At 37.8% G+C, this 18,475-nt stretch overlaps 1 protein-coding gene across 4 annotated transcripts in view; it reads right to left on the bottom strand.

The window, feature by feature from the left end:
• The window catches only part of lamc3 (laminin, gamma 3), a 93,839-nt gene that overhangs the window by 56,966 nt on the left and 18,398 nt on the right, over positions 1-18,475 (bottom strand). For 3 of the 4 annotated variants that reach the window (XM_079606515.1, XM_079606516.1, XM_079606514.1), the window contains 2 exons: positions 1,673-1,803; positions 768-934 (listed from right to left, as the gene is read on the bottom strand). In XM_079606515.1, coding sequence (XP_079462641.1) covers positions 768-934; positions 1,673-1,803 — 298 coding nt within the window. Of the gene's footprint in view, positions 1-767; positions 935-1,672; positions 1,804-17,026; positions 17,114-18,475 lie in introns of those variants that run through there. The other variant, XM_079606517.1, reaches the window with a different exon arrangement.

Here is an 18,475-nt window from a genome sequence, read left to right as displayed (position 1 = left end):
TTAATGAAAAGAAACCATTTATTATTAATTAGTCAAATGAAAAACATTGTTAAAATGTATCATGTAATGTAAAATTTACTTGGGGCCAAAATCACTTTTTCTTGATTAAAATCTCAATGGGTTACAGTGTCACTAAATTAATTAACCAGGTGATAAAACTTGCAGGATTAACTTTTATCTTTTAATAGGATTAACTTCAAGCTTTTTATAAGATCATAAAAAGAAACAATGTGTAATAAATGTCAAGTCAAGTCAAGTCAAGAATATTTGTATAGCGCTTTTCACAATACAGATTGTATCAAAGCAGCTTCACAGTATTAAAATAAAATAATTATAAAACGTCCATGTTTGGTAATGCTAATCAATAGTAATATTGATTGATTCATTAAATTGAATATCCCCAACTGAGCAAGCCAAAGGCAACAATGTTTTGATTTAATATATATAGTTGTGTTGTAGAACACACACGAAAATAGGAATAATCATAAACGCAGGAGAAATAGACAAGAGACAATAATTGGCAAGGGACTGAACAAAACAGGGAGTTTAAATACAAGACGAACCAAATGACTGACAGTTGATAATCATAAGTAACTAACCATAGAAACAAACGAGGAGATAATCAGTAACCAAAACTGAACGGAATATCAAAATACGAGTCTCTGTATATACATATATTATATAATATTATACATCATATCTGAGTTTAGATTGTCAGGTTTTTGATGGATCTACTCCAAATAGACAAAGAATCAGGCCATACTCACTCACACACTGGTTGGCTGAATCAGCGGTGGCCCGTGCCCATGGCCGGTCCTGGTAGAAGGGAGCACAGTGCTGACAGTCGACCCCTGCAGTGTTGTGCTCACAAGCACACACCAAACCTCCCTCCTCATTGGTCAAGCAGTAACTGGCATGGCCGTTACACTTGCATCTGCAAGACAGTTGAGAGCGCATTATGAGCATTCTTTCAAGGCTCATTGTTTTCTGTGGACACTCGTAAAAAAATGTCACTTTGCTGAAAAAAATCAGCTCAGGATGTGGCATTCTGAGACAAGATTTACAAATGAGCCAGATGGTTGAATTTAAAACCAAATTACATCAAAAGACAAAACAAAATTGTATATGCTACAGGGACCATAACAGAGAATATAAATTGGCAGAGTTGATCAATATGTCAAAAACACTAAGTAGAAACACATTCTGACCACAGCGTTTGCCATTTGTTTGGCAGAAATTACAGCTTAGCAAGTGTTGTGTAATTTCACCATTTTGCACTGATAACTAGCATTAACATATTTGTGTTCAGAGATAATAATCAGAGAAAAGGCAAATACACTTTGATATACAATGTGAGCTGATGATGAAAAAAAAGCCGACATGCACAAACTATTTACAGATGGCGAACAAACACACAAATACACAAACACTGTCTCTTCCACATCCTGTTTATACTACTAATACACTTAAGATGTAGAACACAGTTTAAATGGCTGGCAAAACTCTCTCTCTCCCTCTTACTGAAGCACAGTTCCTCTTGATATTACATCACTCACTTGCCATTTTCCGTCACTTGCTCCCTTTCTCTTTTCTCTTGGTCAGTATACATCTGCCAATGAAACATCGGTGACAGCTAAACCACATGCAACATTCCATAGTTGTGTTTATTCACCTGCCCCCCACGGAGAAATCAGATATGGCATAAAAATATGAGCGAAGCACTTTGGCATCTTTGAAGAACTCGTCTCCAAAAGTGTTCAATCTGTCCAGAGAGATGAGAATATCTGTAGCCGTCACCCAGTCCTAAAGAGAGGAAGAGAGAGGAAAGTAAAATGAGAGAGAAAATGCATGCTATTTATCTGCTCTGTCTACTACACAAACTTTTTCTCTTAAATATTAGATTAATACTGTTATTCATCAAGGAATGCATTAAACTGAACTGTACATAGAAATAGAACATTTCTATTTAAAATAAATGGTGTTCTTTTGAACTCTCTATTAAAGGATCCTGAAAATATGTAGTGGTTTCCACAAAAATTATTACAAGCACAACTTTTTTCAACATTACTAATCAGAAATGTTTATTGAGCACCAAATTAGCATATTAGAAGTATTTCTACCGAAGGCTGGAGTAATGATGCTGAAAATTCAGCTTTGCATCGCAGGAATAAATGACCTTTTAAATTATACTGAAAGAGAAAACAATTATTTTGAAACTGCAATAATATTTCACAATATTACTGTTTTTACTGTATTTTTGTGAGCATAAGATACTTTTTGAGCATAATACACTTCAAAAAAATTTTTTTTTTAAATCTCACCAACCTCAAACTTTTGAAAGGTATAGTATTTTCATGTATACAAAGACCAAATTATACGGTGCTATTATACGGTATATATCACATTCAATTAAATGTGATATAAAAAATAAGTTGTTTCTAAAATTAAATTGGCTTTTATGATATCATCAATGTATTAAAATATCATCAATAAAATAATATTTACTTCATATTAGGTTGACAAATTATTGCTTAAAACTATGGGTTATAAAGCAAAATAATTATGATTGAGCTCAGAATCTTTAGAATAATCTTTAGATTAAAACCATAAATAATATATCAGCTTTAATTCTGTAAAGGTGTTAAAAATTATTATGTTAAACATAATATCTTAAGATAGGTTAACTTGGACTACCCCTTTTTTCTCGAATTTTTAATTTGAATTTACTTTCCCATAAGGGGTAAGATGGGCAGGAGTCTTACATGACGGAGAACAGTAAGTCACATGACAATACTGACATTCAGAATTTACATGTCTAGAATATATGCATACACACATTAATACTTTCAGAATGCAATTAATTAACAGTTTAAAAGTAAGTTCAAAAACAGATGTAGTTAAGGTGAGAAGTTGTTCTGAGATCATGGAAAATAGAGCACAATTAGATACCATAACATTTTTCATAATTCAAGTGTTGAAGTGAACTTCAAGGAAAACAAAGCTATACACCTCTGTGTATTCAAGTGTATGTGATACAGACCAAAGCATAAAGAATGAGATGGTAGAAAGAAATAGAGCCTTCCTCATTTTTATTGTGTATGTGTTCAGCTGTGTGTCTGGTCAAGTGTGTGTTTTGGTATAATCATGTGTGTGTTAGTGTGAAAGCAATAGAGTTTGGTCATCCTTATCAGTGGCTGGCCCGTTGACCCCTGTTCTGTCCGTGTTAATGGGTTTTGAGCCCAGTGTGACAGCCTGGCGCGTGTAGGTGAGAGCACACATCTTTCATTCTGGGGGAACAAGATAAAAAAGGAGCGGAGCTGGCCAGCACGTCCCTGCCTCTAGGAGGGATGTTAAAGTCCATTCCTATTCAGAGCAGTTGAGTAAACAAAAGAAAGAAACAAATAACCCCTCCATGTCTCTTTGTCTTTCTAACGATGCTCATCTGACTCTGCTTCTGTTTTTATTATACATGTCGCTCTGTTCTTCTGCTTCCACTTCTCTGTGTACAATATTCTTTATCTTCCCCTCAGAGTGTCTCTCTTTTCTCTCTCCCATCCTTAGCTCTGCACAGTTTTTTAATGCCTACTTTACTTTTTCAACTCTCTCTCTCTCTCTCTCTCTCTCTCCTGTGCCTCTCTTGTGTTTGTTTTCGCAGTACTTGTGCATGTAGAAAAGGTCTTATTTTGGGGGCGAAACAATGTGCAATGAATCATAAACAATAACAGCTCCAATACTACAGAGTGAGAGGAAGCTAGAGAGAGAGAGAGAGAGAGAGAGAGAGATACAAGCTGTGTTCTACAATCTAATGAGTTAGGCCTACCTCTGTAGGCAGTATTTTAAGTCACCGTGGATGCGCTGCCGATGTGAAAGCTGTGCCAAAAAGTTGGCAACTTAATTATGCTGCCTTCTAAGATGTCTTCTTTTAGCAAATCACTTGCACCACAGCATTTATCCTTTACAGTGGTGGCAATCCTATCACACACTGCAACAAACTCCAAGATGTACAAGATATTTAAATATATAATGCATAAACAAATTATAAAAAATACTATATAACATTTAATAAAATATACGATTAGACTTTATTTTAAGGCGTCTGTGTTACGGTGTAATTATACATGCAAGCGCTAAGCAATAATAATTAACTACATGTACTTACTATAGGGTTAGGATTAATGGTTTGGTTTTGGTTAAGTTGTATGTAGGACATACCGTAACAAGGACATTGTAAAGTGTTAAAGTGTTACCAAATATACATACTGTATAAACTTATTCAATACTTAAAACCATAATAAAAGTATTAAAATTTAAGTAATAAATAATTCAAAATCGACTAGTAACACTTTACAATAAGGTTTCATTGGTTAATAACTGACATGAACTTACAAGAGCAATTTTTTTTACAGTAGGCTATTTATTAATCTATGTCTAATGACATTTTCGGACATGCCCATTGACTCCAATGTTAAATGGGTCCATGGCCAATTCTTTTATAGTCAAAAACTCGAGAGAGGAACCATTGTCAAAAAAATGTTGTCCACCACTCTTGTTCATCCAAAACAAACTACAATATAGACTCAAGGTGTTAAATACCGGAATTATCCTTTAATAAAAATCCAGCTGTTCATTGTTTGTTCATGTCAGAGTGCATTAATGTTAACAAATATTTATTTTGAAATGTTTCATTAGCCTACTGACATTAATAAATAGGCATAGCCTGCTGTAGACGTATTGTTCAGACCAGTGATGGGCAGTAACGCGTTAGAAGTAACGCGTTACTGTAATCCCATTACTTTTTTCAAGTAACGAGTAAAGTAAGGGATTACAATTGCAAAAACAGTAATTAGATTACTGTTACTTTCCCGTAAGGAGACTGCGTTACTGCGTTACTGTGATGTTGTTTCGTTATACTGTCTCGTGAGTCGTGGCTTAATTTGAGCCGGAACACGCCCGACGTTGGATACGGAACCTTTTAATTGGATCCGGCACCTCCTATGTCACTATGGAAAATGAATCGCCTAAATAAAAATAAAAAATACTATTTGTGTAGCCTAGTGTTCAATGTTGTTATCGATAGAGCTGCGCGAATGGGGTATTATTTATTTCATCCGCAACCGCATCACAAAACTCATCATCCGTAAATGCTGATGCGAGCCGCGAGAAAGCCCTTGTCTATTCTAGAAAGGATGCAGCAAAGATATTTAATGCTAATGTATCATGAGACATAGGCCTACGCTGAGTTTCATTAATTTATGAGGTGCGCGCTCTAGTTAACAATGAAAGTGAAAGTGAACGCGGCGCTCCGGCTCCTCCATGTCACGGTTATTGTCTGCTATATTTGCCTTGTATTTGTTAAATACATGCAAATGGTTGATGAAACATTTATTAAAATAAGATACAAAAATAATTGAATTTATACAAAACGAAATTCACTTTAAAGAAAGGCTTTTAACAATGCAATGCAAGTGAACGCGGCGCGCTACCGCCTCAATGCACGGTTATTATATTGTCTGCTATATTTGCTTTTTATTTATTAAATATATGCAATTGGTTGATGCAATATTTATTAAAATTAAGATACAATTTATACAAAACGAAATTCACTTTAAAGAAAGGCTTTCTACAAAGGAAAACCCCATGAAATGGTAAAAACATGTCTGACGATTTACAAAAACAAAACGAATCTGCTCTTTAATGTTAAAAGACGTAACTGTTAATAATTTGGAATACAGTCATGAGAGACTTTCATTTTAATTAGTTTATTGCTGTATTTTATTTGAATCTAATCGAATAGAGGATTTTACAAAAAAAATATTTGCATTTTATATGCTGGAATATGCAGAAATATAACTTAACAGAAGAAGGCCTTTGTGTATTTCGTTAAAATATGGTGGACTCTGCAGAAATTGGTTAAATGTTCAACATTTTTCTTCAAGTCTGAGACTGTTGCATTTAATTAAATTTTTGGTTGATGCAATGTGCATAAAGTTAAAATATTGAAACTAATTAAACAAGTTTTAAAAAAGAGAATGTTTAATTTGATTAAATTTTAGATGATGGAATATGCAGAAAGAATAGAATTAGGCTGAAAGGTCTGCTTTTATAGCATTTTCAGGTCGTGCATCATGTTTTTGAAGTAAAGTAACTAGTAAAGTAACTAGTAAAGTAACTAATTACTTTTGAAAATAAGTAATCAGTAAAGTAACTGGATTACTTTCTTGGAGAAGTAATCAGTAATCAGTAACTAATTACTATTTCCAAGTAACTTGACCAACACTGGTTCAGACCTATTCTCGTTTGATTTTAATAATGAAATTATAATCAATATTTGTTCAAAACGTTTCTGATGATAGTTAGAAAGGAGACTGAGATGGCGAAAGGAGACATGATTTGTGTAGGCTAACACATTTTTAGCTGTTTGATAACACAGTCAAGCAAAAGGCTAATCATATTAATTACCGTTATGTGTCCGACGTTGTAAAGAGCGATATACATTACTCCTTTCTAACTATCATCAGAAACGTTTTGAACAAACCAGAACGTCAGAGAAAGACATAAATAGTTAATCATCGTAATTTACAACATACACCCGCTATATTAGTAAATTTACCCGATTTTTCATATCAACAAAAATATATCAGCAGAACCTGGCGTGTCTCTCTCTAAAGCTCGCCGGGACATTGACGTGATTGGTTAGGTCCATTGACAGTATATAAGAGGTTAGGTCAGAAACAGGATTTTAAACCGCGTTTTTGAAACAGTTTGTTTTTTTTCACTGCCGTTTTAAGAAGAAAATAATAAGCAATGGTGTTGCTGTTGACTTATGAATTTGCACATGGTTTGTCCAAAAGCACATTAAAAACATTTAGGCATTAGCCTAATTAATACATATATGTGCAGCAGTGATGGGCAGTAACGCGTTAGAAGTAACGCGTTACTGTAATCCCATTACTTTTTTCAAGTAACGAGTAAAGTAAGGGATTACAATTGCAAAAACAGTAATTAGATTACTGTTACTTTCCCGTAAGGAGACTGCGTTACTGCGTTACTGTGATGTTGTTTCGTTATACTGTCTCGTGAGTCGTGGCTTAATTTGAGCCGGAACACGCCCGACGTTGGATACGGAACCTTTTAATTGGATCCGGCACCTCCTATGTCACTATGGAAAATGAATCGCCTAAATAAAAATAAAAAATACTATTTGTGTAGCCTAGTGTTCAATGTTGTTATCGATAGAGCTGCGCGAATGGGGTATTATTTATTTCATCCGCAACCGCATCACAAAACTCATCATCCGTAAATGCTGATGCGAGCCGCGAGAAAGCCCTTGTCTATTCTAGAAAGGATGCAGCAAAGATATTTAATGCTAATGTATCATGAGACATAGGCCTACGCTGAGTTTCATTAATTTATGAGGTGCGCGCTCTAGTTAACAATGAAAGTGAAAGTGAACGCGGCGCTCCGGCTCCTCCATGTCACGGTTATTGTCTGCTATATTTGCCTTGTATTTGTTAAATACATGCAAATGGTTGATGAAACATTTATTAAAATAAGATACAAAAATAATTGAATTTATACAAAACGAAATTCACTTTAAAGAAAGGCTTTTAACAATGCAATGCAAGTGAACGCGGCGCGCTACCGCCTCAATTCACGGTTATTATATTGTCTGCTATATTTGCTTTTTATTTATTAAATATATGCAATTGGTTGATGCAATATTTATTAAAATTAAGATACAATTTATACAAAACGAAATTCACTTTAAAGAAAGGCTTTCTACAAAGGAAAACCCCATGAAATGGTAAAAACATGTCTGACGATTTACAAAAACAAAACGAATCTGCTCTTTAATGTTAAAAGACGTAACTGTTAATAATTTGGAATACAGTCATGAGAGACTTTCATTTTAATTAGTTTATTGCTGTATTTTATTTGAATCTAATCGAATAGAGGATTTTACAAAAAAAATATTTGCATTTTATATGCTGGAATATGCAGAAATATAACTTAACAGAAGAAGGCCTTTGTGTATTTCGTTAAAATATGGTGGACTCTGCAGAAATTGGTTAAATGTTCAACATTTTTCTTCAAGTCTGAGACTGTTGCATTTAATTAAATTTTTGGTTGATGCAATGTGCATAAAGTTAAAATATTGAAACTAATTAAACAAGTTTTAAAAAAGAGAATGTTTAATTTGATTCAATTTTAGATGATGGAATATGCAGAAAGAATAGAATTAGGCTGAAAGGTCTGCTTTTATAGCATTTTCAGGTCGTGCATCATGTTTTTGAAGTAAAGTAACTAGTAAAGTAACTAGTAAAGTAACTAATTACTTTTGAAAATAAGTAATCAGTAAAGTAACTGGATTACTTTCTTGGAGAAGTAATCAGTAATCAGTAACTAATTACTATTTCCAAGTAACTTGACCAACACTGATGTGCAGTGTTTACCTCAGTAAGTTCATAGAGTGGATCTGTGAGCTGGCGTGAGTGGAGGCGGGGCAAATTAGCCTTATTCATGGTTCCGCGTGAATGAAGCTATTTTAAGGCATGAATAATTTTTTTCACAGGAGAAATACGTTTAAATATGTCATTTTGGTTTTCAAAAATTTGTTTTAAGGGATACAATTATTGACTACAGGGGGACGTTAACTAATGAAAAATTAGTTAATTGTAACTTAAAAAAATTAGCTTATTGTAAAAATGTCACCAATTTACTATATTTAACTTTTTTGTAGGCTATATTTTTGCGTATGAATTAATGCATTGCCTGTATAAAAAAAAAAAAATTGTGAGCCAGGTCACCAACTATTTGTATGACACAAATAACGTTACTTTCTAAAATAGGCCTACAGTAAAAAAAAAAAAAAAATAGGGTCAGTAGCCTACGATTTTTTTTTTTTTTTTTATAAATCAATACTTTTAGTCACCAATGTACAAAAGTACAGTAAAGTACAATAAAGACTTTTAAATTTGTTACCAAAAAAAACTATTTTAATCTATTTTAATCAATGCTGTTCTTTTGAAATGAGCCAACAGAAAAGCAAAGAGATGCATATCTTTTTTTAACCAGTTTATGTGCCTCATAGTCAGGATTGTAACTGTTTTGTCATCTCACTGCATATTTGCCACGATTAATCATTTTTTCACATCTCAGCTTTCAGGCTCAAACCCTGTGCCATGAAAGAAAGTCTCCTGCTAGAATTAAAAGCACATGAAATGCCATGAGGCAACTATCAAAAGGGTTGCTAATCCATGACTATAAATATGGCACCAGAATATGACTACAAATAAAGTTCATTTGAAAAACTGCACTCTAAAAACTAATTCAGAGGACCTTTAGTCATTACTTAAATATACACATTGTTGTGAAATAAAAAATCAAGTTCTGAGATACAGTTAGACTTTTTACTTGTAATTGTTATTTTATTGAGCTTGGATGACACACAAATTATGCCTATTGATTCAATATACTATCATGACTTGTCAGAGTTTAACATTTTCAGTCAATCAAAAATAATTTAATTTTAAGTTCTGCTAATGTAAAATACAATTTGATGACGTGTAAACGGCCCACAGTTTCCGCGCGCATGCATGTTCAAGGCCAGACGACGAGTGGGACCACGCAGTTGAAACTCAATCTGGTGAATGGTTAGTAATTTTATGTTTAATTACACATTTGCATTCGCTCAGGATTCTGTTGGTGATAGCCTACTGTATAAGTATTTTTTTACAGTCTATGATAGTAACCGAATACCGAAATCTCTAAGTCCTTATTCTGAAATTTGAGTTGAGTGTTGATAGTATATGTAACTGTCCGTTCACACCGGACACGAATAGCGCGTCAAATTCGCGCCTGCCGCGTCTAATTTGACGCTTGAACATTTTGAATGCATTCGCGCGTCCAAAGCGAAATGGACGCTATAAAAGCAAGCGTTTGGAGCGAAATTGATGCGCGTCCGAGGCGAAATCCGCTTCTTCTGGGAGAGGCAAGTGTTGCGGGAAATTTAAAAATACTACTGTTATTGTGTCACGAAATGTAGTTTTAAGAGTTGTTCAGTCGAGAATGTAGTTGTTTAAAGCTCAAATCTGTGGTTTATTTATAAAGATAGCGCCTATTTAAAACATTTGATCGGACGTTTTCGAGTTGTGTGAGACCCAGGAGATCACCGGGTGCTCGAGCCCATGTAACCCGCCTAGAACAGCCTTTACCTCAGCTGGTCCTCCTGACGTCTGCCGCTGGTAAACGACTCGAGAAATGTTTAAATTCACAATATATAGCTTCTGTTCTATTATATGAAACATATAATTTAAAGGACATTAATGACTCGTAATAACGTATGTCAAACGACTTCTTTAATTATGTTAATATTATTATATATTAATATTATAGTTCATTTAAATGTTTTGAAAGGGAAATATATTAAAAGATGAATGTTACATGTATGTTTAAAAGAGAAATATATTACAATTTAAAAATGGTGCTAAAAAGATAAATAGTGATTGGAAAGCTGTTTAAAAATATACATAATTCCTTATAAAAGTCAGTCATTTCATTTGTGTTATTTAAAATTAGGGCTGGTCCGAATACCATTTTTGAGCTTCGAAGCTTCGGTAGGAAAAAACTTCTTCACCTAACTTAAAACATTATGTTGGATCAACTTAATTACTTGCATTCATGTTGAAAATTATTAAGTTCATGTTACTTAGAAATGCGTTTTATTGTGGACTAAAAGGTAATTCACCATACTCAAAACATCGCTTTGAATTAATGTAATTATGCCAGCAGTCTTAAATTAAAAATTCTAGTGGAAAACGTTAACATATTTTTTTTTGTTGACCCAATGTTTTATTTTTTAGAGTGTGAGAGGCAGATTAAAAAAAAAATAACTTCCTATAGAACACGCATTCAAATTTCCATTAAAATAGCTCAAAGGGTTACTATTCTATTTCTAACACAAATGACCCAGTCATCTACAGTGACATTTAAAGTAATGCAGATTGTGATGGGAAAAAAATAAAAAATAAAAAAAAAACTTCCATTTTTCGTTATTAATCCCAGCTGAACTATGGCTAATTGTCTCGAGTGAGTTGCTCTTTGAGATATTACTTACATGGCAGGATGGAAGTAATATTTGAGAGGTTAATTATTAGATAGTTTATTGGTGGTTCTTTGCACAAACGGCAGCGAGCACTTAATTAGTCTTCATTTGCTTCGACAAGTTTGGCTGATGAGTTCATACAAACTGCTGACTAAGGACAAAGCGTTTAAGTGAAAATTGAGAAATAGTGTCTCTGTTCTCAATCTCTTGTCTGTTTTAATTTATTTTTCTTCTTTGAAGAGTTTAGAGTCACACTTTCTACTTTTTGTACAGCATTTCTTTAAACTTTTCACCCCCACCCCTGGCCATTCAACTCTCAATTGCATTTTCTGTTTTCGCATCTTGCGGTTTTGCATCACCCTTCTACGTGCTCTCTCCATCCTCCTGCCATCTAAAGTCTCCTCCCCTCTTATATGGGTCGTAGCCAGGAGGGTCTTCATGATTAGAATGCATCAGGAAAAGGCTTGTCCCTCATTTCAAACTGAATAACATTTTTTTATTTGATTGCTTAAGTTCACTTTGCTACTCATTTTATGTGCTCTATCTCTCATTCTCATTCAAAGCTGGTGTTACATTTTAACATGAGAGAGAGAGAGAGAGAGAGAGAGAGAGAGAGAGAGAGAGAGAGAGAGAGCATGCCAATTTAATGGATGACTGAACAAATTAAATTTGAATGCGCAAGACAACTTTCATCTACAGCATGGATTTTGTTGGTGTGGGGAAAAAATATAATAATGCCATTCAGACAAAAAAAAAAACTTACAAATATCCCCCTTTGAAGTAATCATTACTTTGCAGAAAACCATCAAGTATCCGGTTACAATGTGTGTTTTCACCTTGTAACCAGCCAAATTGTTTAATAATGATGAAAAAGGAAAAGCCTGCATACATTAACGGTTTGACATCAGACTCCTCCCCATAAACAATGTCTGAATAAGTGCAGAAAGCGGTGCAGTGCAGGGATGACATCAGAACCCGGAAGTCTAATTTGCCACTGGTTCTCTTACGAGAGATACTCTCGTACTGCGTTGTCGTAGCAACGCATTGGGGAAAATCCTTTTCCACGAGAATACTGAAGCAAAAAATTATCCTTAATTTTGTATCAATGTAAAACGCATTGCCACAGCATACAAACCTAGGCGAGACAGCTCGCGCGCCTATTGGCTGCTGTGCGGCAAATGCTTAAGCCAATCGAGCGAGCCCTTGAGTGACGTCACACCCAATGAGGGCGCTTCGCGCCCTCCTGCGTCACGTCCTGCCGAAACGGGCGTGGCTTAGGGCTATATATTTCGCTCACAGGCTTATGAACTCTGATTTTTAATCCTTCAGCGAAGACACCTCATCGCTGATCCGAGTGAAGAAGCTGCGCCGTCGAGAGAGCACTTCAGCGGGAGAGTCGTGAAGCTGCTGGCACCGCCGCCTTCTTCGCCTTCCAGCTGCGCGTTCCAGCGCCTATATCCTTTCCTCCTTATTGAGTGTGTGTGAGTTCGCCGGCGCGACTCACACTTTTTCTTCTGTATCTAAAAGAGCGCGTCTTTTTCAAAGATCAGATGTTGCTCAGATGTTGCGAGCGAGACATTTCTGTCGCAGCTCACGTAAGCCGCTGTATCGCAAGTCGATCAGAGCGCGCTTTTCACTCAGCCCCAAGCTACACGTGCAGATGCATGGGAGAAGCTTCCCGGGGTCTCAAAATGGGTGATAAACATCATAAAAGAAGGCTATTCGCTGCAGTTTCGTAGACGCCCTCGCCGCCACGCGGCGCGCATCGAGACTTCGGTAGATTCGAATGTAGCACACCTACTTCGAGCCGAAATTCAGAAACTTCTGAGAAAAAGGGCTATCAAACCTTTATCTCAGGCTCAGAGCGAAGGGGGGCTATACAGCAGATACTTCCTGGTACCCGAAAAAGACGGGGGTCTCAGACCCATACTAGATCTGAGGCAACTGAACAGAACGCTTGTGAAACGTCAGTTCAGAATGCTAACGACCAGAAAAATCCTCGCGCATGTTCGCCGAGGAGACTGGTTCGTGTCAGTAGATCTAAAGGACGCGTATTTTCAAATACAGATTGCGTCACGTCACAGGCGATTTTTGAGATTCGCCTTCGAGGGCCAGGCATACCAGTACAAAGTCCTGCCGTTCGGCTTGTCTCTAGCACCCCGTACATTTACGAAGTGCATGGAAGCAGCACTCGCTCCCCTCAAACTGCAGGGTTTTCGAGTGCTGAACTATTTGGACGATTGGCTCATTCTAGCCCAATCTCATTCAGAGATAGTGGCGCACAGAGCCCTGCTGCTGAGTCACCTCGAGAATCTCGGTCTCACAGTAAACTGGGAAAAGAGTTCGCTATCCCCCAGACAGAATATTTATTTTCTGGGACTGGAACTGAACTCGCTGTCCATGACAGCGCAGCTGTCACAACAGCGCGCGCTGCGTATTCATTCCGCTGCGGCGCTGTTCTCCCTCTAAAGAGCTTTCAAAAGATGCTAGGTCTGATGACCTCAGCATCATCAGTACTCCAGCTGGGCCTGCTATGCATGCGCCCACTGCAGATCTGGCTCAAAGGGAGGGTGCCCTGTAAAGCATGGACCACCGGTCGGCTTCGCCTCAAGGTCAATCAAGCTTGCGTTGCAGCTTTGAAACCTTGGAAGTCAAAAGACTGGTACCTTTCAGGTGTAAGCCTGGGGACTTCCTCGAGTCTGAGGGTGGTGTCTACGGACACATCCAACGCAGGATGGGGAGCGCTGCTCGAGGGCAGACCGCTGTTTGGCCTTTGGTCAGAGCGAGAGAAGCTCTTCCACATAAACTGCCTCGAGATGTTAGCAGAGTGAAAAGCACTCACTCGCTTTCGTCCCCTGATTATGGGCTGCCATGTACTGATACGTTCAGACAGCATGTCAGTGGTGTCATACATAAATGGCCAGGGCGGCCTCAGGTCCCTGTCGTTATACAGGCTGACCAAACGCCTTCTGATATGGGCGCACGTGCCGGGGCACCTGAATGTTGGACCAGATGTACTGTCCAGGAACCGCGTTCCGGCAGGAGAATGGTTGTTACACCCACACACAGTACAACTGTTGTGGAAGAAATTCGGCAGAGCGGAAGTAGACCTCTTTGCGTCTCCAGAGAACGCTCACTGTCCAGAATTTTTCTCAAAAAGCAGGGACGCCCTGGCTCATCAGTGGCCGCGCCGTCCTCTATATGCTTTTCCCCCTGTCTCCCTCCTGAACCAAGTGGTGGAGAGGATCAGGGAGGAAGGATGCTCAGTGCTGCTGATAGCACCGCTATGGTTGAATCAACCCTGGTTCCCAGCTGTGATGCAGTTAACCAGCACCGCCCCGTGGCCAGTGCCTCTGAGGAGGGATCTCCTTTCTCAAGCAAATGGTTAGATTTGGCATCCTCACCCGGAACTATGGTCCCTTCATGTGTGGGCCATCAACGGGTATACGCTGACCTCCCTCAGGGAGTGTTAAACACGATCACACAAGCTAGAGCTCCGTCTACGCGTCGGCTCTATGCTTCTAAATGGTCAGTTTTTTTCTGGCTGGTGCACGTCTCGTGGCGTGTCACCCCCAGACTGCGGAGTAACAGAGGTTTTGTCCTTCTTACAGGAGCTGTTGGATAACGGGAGATCCCCTTCCACGCTCAAAGTATATGTGGCAGCTATAGCGGATTTTTCTGAAACCGCACACGGCCAGTCCATAGGAAGGAACGATTTAGTCATTCGGTTCCTTAAAGGAGCTAGGAGACTTAATCCACCCAGACCTCCCACAGTTCCCATTTGGGACCTTTCCACGGTGCTGGACGCCATGAAGGGTCCTCCTTTTGAGCCTCTTCAGGAGATTGATATGAAACACTTGTCGCTCAAGACGGTGTTTCTCCTGGCTCTCGCTTCAGTGAAGCGCGTTGGGGACTTACACTCACTGAGCGCGTCGTGCATGGAGTTTGGGCCTAATGACTCCAGATTCGTTTTCAAACCTAAGCATGGTTATGTTCCAAAATCCCTAAACTCACCGTTTAGGGCGCAGGTTATTTCCCTGTCTGCCCTTCCGGTCACCGGGGACAATATGGACGAAAATTTTCTCTGTCCAGTGAGGGCGTTGAGAGCTTACGTGTCGCGCTCGTCTGTTTTCAGACAGACGGAGCAGCTTTTCGTTTCGTTTAGTGGGCGTCTCAAGGGATTGGCCACTTCAAAGCAGAGCCTATCCAGATGGATAGTGGACGCTATAGCTCTAGCGTACGCATCCAAAGGCATTCAGTGCCCTTTGGGTGTTAGAGCGCACTCCACGAGAAGTATGGCTTCTTCGTGGGCTTGGTCGAGTGGGATTGCCTTACAGGATATTTGTATGGCGGCAGGCTGGGCCTCACCGTCTACATTTATCAGGTTTTATAACCTCGAGGTGCCCGCCTTACAGGCCAGGATATTATCGGTTTAATTAACCGTATTTGTTTAGACTGAGATTTCAGTCGTCGTTTTATGGCATCATTATGCTGAACTGCTGAGTGCAGTCAATTTTGTGCTGATCTGCTAAGTGCAGTCAATTTTGTGAGAGATGGTGGTTAGAACCCACCTCTTTCAGGATTCTCTGTGAGTCCTACAGGTGATTATGTACTATATGAACCCCAGCTCAGTGCTCTGGGTCTATGGTGTCGGATCACTGCATACACAGCGTCTTACAGGGTGTTCCCCAATGCGTTGCTACGACCACGCAGTACGAGAGTATCTCTCGTAAGAGAACGTACTCGGTTACTAACGTAACCTCGGTTCTCTTTAGAGAGAGGAACGAGTACTGCGTTTCTTGCCGTGTATGCGCTCTGGTTGTTTTCGCTTTAAAAATCAGAGTTCATAAGCCTGTGAGCGAAATATATAGCCCTAAGCCACGCCCGTTTCGGCGGGACGTGACGCAGGAGGGCGCGAAGACATTGATACAAAATTACATTGGGTTTTACATTGATACAAAATTACATTGGGTTTTACATTGATACAAAATTAAGGATAATTTTTTGCTTCAGTATTCTCGTGGAAAAGGATTTTCCCCAATGCGTTGCTACGACAACGCAGTACTCGTTCCTCTCTCTAGAGAGAACCGAGGTTACGTTAGTAACCGAGTACGTTCCTTTGAAATTTCATGGGTTCTATTGTTTTTTTACAAGTAAACTAAAGTGGTAAGCATAACTTGGCAATACTTAGAATTTTTGTTCTACAGCGTAAACTGCTCACACTCACACCTATTACACGATGAAGAAAGACGAAGGCAGATCAACAAAGACGAGATTTAATCCATAGACAAGTGATAGACAGTAACAGCATGTGATACACACACAAACAATAACCGAGAGGGAGTATTAAGTAAGGCAAATGAGGTAACTAAACAGGAACAGCTGACAATACTTAAAGGATAATTCCGGTATTTAACACCTTGAGTCTATATTGTTATTTGTTTTGGATGAACAAGAGTGGTGGACAACATTTTTTTGACAATGGTTCCTCTCTCGAGTTTTTGACTATAATAGAATTGGCCATGGACCCATTTAACATTGGAGTCAATGGGCATGTCCGAAAATGTCATTAAAACAGCCAATAATGTTCGTTTACAAAACTGTGCAACTCACCGAGTGATTAGTGATGTTAGTTGATGTTCCAGAAACAAAAAGTGCGAAATACAGTTTCTGTCGTGTTTTATTCGTCATTTTGTAAAATCCCATTGAATTCTGTTGAAGGACTGAGTGCTCGTTTATATAAATGCGCTACCGGACACGGAAAGGGGGCTGTTTACATTTGGTCGATGTAGTCTTTTTGCTCGCTTCCGTTTCTCATAAGGCTAGCGAGCAGAGCAACTGTGCTCCGGGAGAGTAAGCGAAATAAACAAACAAAACCTTCATTAATTGTTACTTGTAACATGGAAAGACGTGACCACTGACCAGTGCAATATGAAGTTGAACTCGACTGTGACCGTGAGTGTCCCGCGAGACATAAACATCGGTTATCGCCATCAAGTGGTCGGGAGTGTGCTAACGCTTCAGATTCAAATATTGAGCGGAAGTTACACGGTTGTGAAGTGTCTGAAAAAATAGTTCTACTATACCAAAATAAACGGATTGGAATCATATATTGCGACGATATATTGTTTATAATCATCAACGAACACCACTAACCACTCGGTGAGTTTAACAGTTTTGTAAACGAACATTATTGGCAGTTTTAATGACATTTTCGGACATGGCCATTGACTCCAATGTTAAATGGGTCCATGGCCAATTATTTTATAGTCAAAAACTCGAGAGAGGAACCATTGTCAAAAAAATGTTGTCCACCACTCTTGTTCATCCAAAACAAACTACAATAGACTCAAGGTGTTAAATACCGGAATTATCCTTTAACGAAACCACAGTGATGAGAACTAATACAGACATGTGACACTGACAACAACCCAATCTGTATTATCTAGAAACATATGTTTAAAAAACAACAACATAACTGCTTCAAAATTTGTGTTTTTCGGTATGGGTCAGTGTAATTTACGTTGTGGAAACGTTGTTGGTCACCAATGCTGAATTTATTTGGTATACAAATGTATTAAATTTAATGTGGTAAATGTATTATTATTTGTGTTTTCTATTTTAATATACTTTAAAATGTAATTTATTCCTGTGATGGCAAAACTGATTTTTTAGCATCATTACTGCAGTCTTCAGTGTTACATGATCCTTCAGAAATCATTCTAAAATGATGATTTGGTGTTCAAGAAACATTTATTTTTATTATCAATGTTGAAAACATGTGTGCTGCTTAATATTCTTTTGGAAACCATGATACATTTTTTTAGTATTCTTTGAAAAAAAGAGAAATTTTTGTAACAATGTAAAAGTCTTTAGTGAAATTAAATTGAGTGATCAATTTAAATCAATTTTTTTTTTTTTAAATCTTAAAGATATAAACTATTCCTTCTGAATAGTAGTTTCTAAAAATAAATAAATAAATAAATAAACAATCAAAACAAACCAGTACTTAAAAACAAGAGCTAGTCATCAAATTGTCCCAAATTAAAAACGTAAAATAATAATATCACAGAAAACCGAACTTTAAAGATTTTATACAACCTTCATAAAAAAAGGTTTAGTATAGCAGACATGACTGCATAGAGCATACTGCAGATGATTTGAGTGCTATTTTCCCCTTTTTGAGCTTTTTTCTTCTCTGAAATTATTCTCAGAACTGAAATACAACCCAGGGGGCCTCTTGTCTCTGTCATCTGATTTGAAGTTCAAACTTCCTTCATTTTCTCTCATTTTTTTCTTCTGAGAGGTTGAAGAGTGGATAAGTTAAATTCTGTCAACCCAAATCACAGTAGGAGACACACTAGGATTAAA

This window comes from Phoxinus phoxinus, assembly GCF_949152265.1.
Source record: "Phoxinus phoxinus genome assembly, chromosome: 3".
Lineage (NCBI taxonomy): Eukaryota > Metazoa > Chordata > Actinopteri > Cypriniformes > Leuciscidae > Phoxinus > Phoxinus phoxinus.
Note: the sequence above shows the minus strand (reverse complement) of the source record. Positions and strands in the feature narration are given on the sequence as shown.